Consider the following 2,845-nt stretch of genomic DNA (forward strand, 5'->3'; position numbering starts at 1 on the left):
AAAATAGAGGTTTGGTAAGAGGAAGAAGTTGAGAAAGAACTCCTCTCTCTAAACAAAGAGAGGGAGAGGAAATAAAAAATACATACATATTCAAAAATATATCTTTTAGGAAAGAAAACAACCTTTATAATTTATAAACGAAATATCAGTTTTATGTGTGTTTATTTCAACCAAACCAAGTCAGTACCCAACCCGCGTCTATTTGGATAAACAGTATTAAAAAAAAATTGCCAATATTTTTCCACAAGAAGATAGACTAAAAGGTACTTATGAAGCTTCTGGCTTCAGATCATTTTTAATAAGGAAAACCAAAATAGAATAATTACTTACCAAAGACGCGAATGGCTGGCGGGTGCGAGTGATTAAATACGATTAGAGAGAGAGAGAGAGAGAGAGAGAGAGAGAAAAGCTTGAAACTTTGACGATTTCGACATCTAAAAGGAGATTGTAATTGACCGCAAGAAAGAGATTCCTCGGGTACACGTCTTTGAATTAAGAATTTGTTCTTTTCTGTTCTTTGTTTGATGATTGATTCCTCCTTGGACCCATTTCTAGGTTACCTTCTCGATTAGGATCGAAAAGTGTTTCCTTTTTTCCGATTCTGAGTTTTCGTGTTTTTGTCTCAATCAGCTCTGTTCGACCCGTTAAATCGCATCAAAGCAAGAATCTTTCATGACGACCAGTTTCGCATTCACCGGTGATGATGACTCTTCAAAGCAACTCGTCTTGCTTGCATCCGTTTGTTCCGGCATGCTCATGTGCAAAATCGTAAGTCCTTTAGGTCAACGATGCAAGATAAATAGTTCGCAAGACTCTGTTTTTTTTTAAAAACAATTTGTGTTTTTCTTGTTCTTAAGGTTTATGACTTGACTGGTTTCATAAGTCCTTTGCTCTTCAGTGCTTATGGGAAACTCGATGGCAAAGTTAGAATGGAATGGAACAACAGGTTTTGATTTCTTTTTCTTCTGTCTTGGATTCAAGATTTGTATTTGAGTTAAGATATTTCTTTTTTTTTTCGCAGGGGATTCTCAACGTTCCATGCTGTTTTTGTTTCTGTGGCTTCAATCTATCTCCTGGTGATTTCAGATCAGTTTGATGAGAGTGTTCATGGTGATTTAGTCATCAATAGTACAACGAGGCTATCGGAATCTGTAATGGGGGTAAGTTTTCTAGATCATCTTTTATTCTTCGCATTTTATGTTTATTAATGAATCTTTATGTCTCTTAACAGATCTCCTTAGGCTATTTTGTAGCAGACTTAATGATGATCTTTTGGCATTTTCCTACTCTTGGTGGTGTTGAATATGTAAGTATCAAAGCATCATATATTATTTTCCATAAATGTTGATACAGAGTTAGCATTTAATTCCGGTTTGGATTTTGTATAAGCTAATGTTTGTTTTTTTCTATTGTTACCTATTCAAGGTTTTCCATCACTGCTTATCAATGTTCTCCATCATTCTTTCTGTCACAAGTGGACAGGCACAGTTCTACATATTCATGGTTCTCTTATCGGAGGCCACTACCCCGTTTGTCAACCTACGGTGGTGAGTTTTTTCGGATTTAGAAAGTCCAGTTAAAGATTTTAGATACGCGTGGCCTCTAAACATCAAGCGTGCGAATGGCAGGTACTTGGATGCTAGTGGTCAAAAAGGCTCCAAGGCTTACACACTCAATGGAATTGCCCTCTTCTTGGGTTGGCTGGTAATGTTTGATTGACCTAAAACAATCATCTCTCTGTTCTAGCCTAACCGAATGTAATTGCTTTTTTTTTTTTTCAGGTGGCGAGGATCCTTCTGTTTATCTACTTCTTTGTACACATGTACTCCCATTTCCATCAGGTGATTTCAATGCTGAGCTTGAGCACCTTTTAGAGATGTGAATCTAAAAAGTCGCTATTTTTGCAGGTGAAGCAAGTGTTTCCACTGGGATTTTACAGCCTTCTTGCAGTAGGACCGGTCCTGTCAACGATGAATCTTCTTTGGTTCTGGAAAATCACCAAAGGATTGATCAAAACAATCTCCAAGGCGACGGGGAAGAAAAAACAGTGATGGTCTCTGCTTGACATGAAAAAAAGGGATTTGGATTGCATTCACTTTGATCTGTTCATGAAAAAAGATTGATTGATATCATGTTGTTGATGTGTCTTGGAAGCCTTTTCGGTTTATAAGACTGCCTTTCTATGGGAATTGTATATTCACAACCTTCAGCTGTTTCTTAGGTATTCAACTTGTAAAGTTTTAAGCAGAATCAGTGTTTCACGTCACTCAGATTTTATTGATGCTAGTTTTATCATTGGCAAAAGAATGGTTTTAGGCTCCGTTTTGTGTAAACCGAGCAATGACAAATACGATCTTTAAATCGATTAGGTGATTTCTTGAGTGAAGTCACTAACACATAAAGTTCCAAGATAAAATTTTAAAAATCACAAAATGTATCACCTTCGACACATATCATGGGTAGTTGGCGCATTTTGTCGCGCACGAATGATTGTATTAGGTCAACTAAATAGTGAGGAACATTAACATTTTGCACCTATTTGTTAACCTATAGGACAATTGGAAATAAGTAAAATCTAGATATTGATCGCACGTAATTTTCTCTCTTGTGCATACCATATGAATTTGGTCGTTGAATAGTTCACATGAATATCTTAACACTTATACATTCCGGCTTAACAATTATTGTTCGTTCACACTGAAACAGACCACACCAGCTTCGGCTTAAAATCCAGCTGAGACAGTTTCTGAAGCATCCTCGGTTCAACGCTGCCCTACGTATTGCAGATCAAGTTATCTTTTTGCTTACAATTTCTTCTTCTCCATTCGATAGCCATTTGATTCAT

At 36.8% G+C, this 2,845-nt stretch overlaps 1 protein-coding gene across 1 annotated transcript; it reads left to right on the top strand.

The window, feature by feature from the left end:
• Positions 1-272: 272 nt before the first annotated feature.
• Positions 273-2,297, top strand: LOC106324672 (transmembrane protein 56). The gene is made up of 9 exons (XM_013762631.1): positions 273-477; positions 631-768; positions 858-946; positions 1,022-1,160; positions 1,232-1,306; positions 1,426-1,547; positions 1,629-1,704; positions 1,782-1,841; positions 1,908-2,297. Exons 2-9 carry the CDS (start codon positions 673-675, stop codon positions 2,049-2,051), a joined length of 801 nt encoding a protein of 266 aa, XP_013618085.1. The 5' UTR covers positions 273-477; positions 631-672; the 3' UTR covers positions 2,052-2,297.
• The last annotated feature ends 548 nt before the right edge of the window (positions 2,298-2,845 follow it).

This window comes from Brassica oleracea, chromosome C2, assembly GCF_000695525.1.
Source record: "Brassica oleracea var. oleracea cultivar TO1000 chromosome C2, BOL, whole genome shotgun sequence".
In the NCBI taxonomy this organism is placed as follows: domain Eukaryota; kingdom Viridiplantae; phylum Streptophyta; class Magnoliopsida; order Brassicales; family Brassicaceae; genus Brassica; species Brassica oleracea.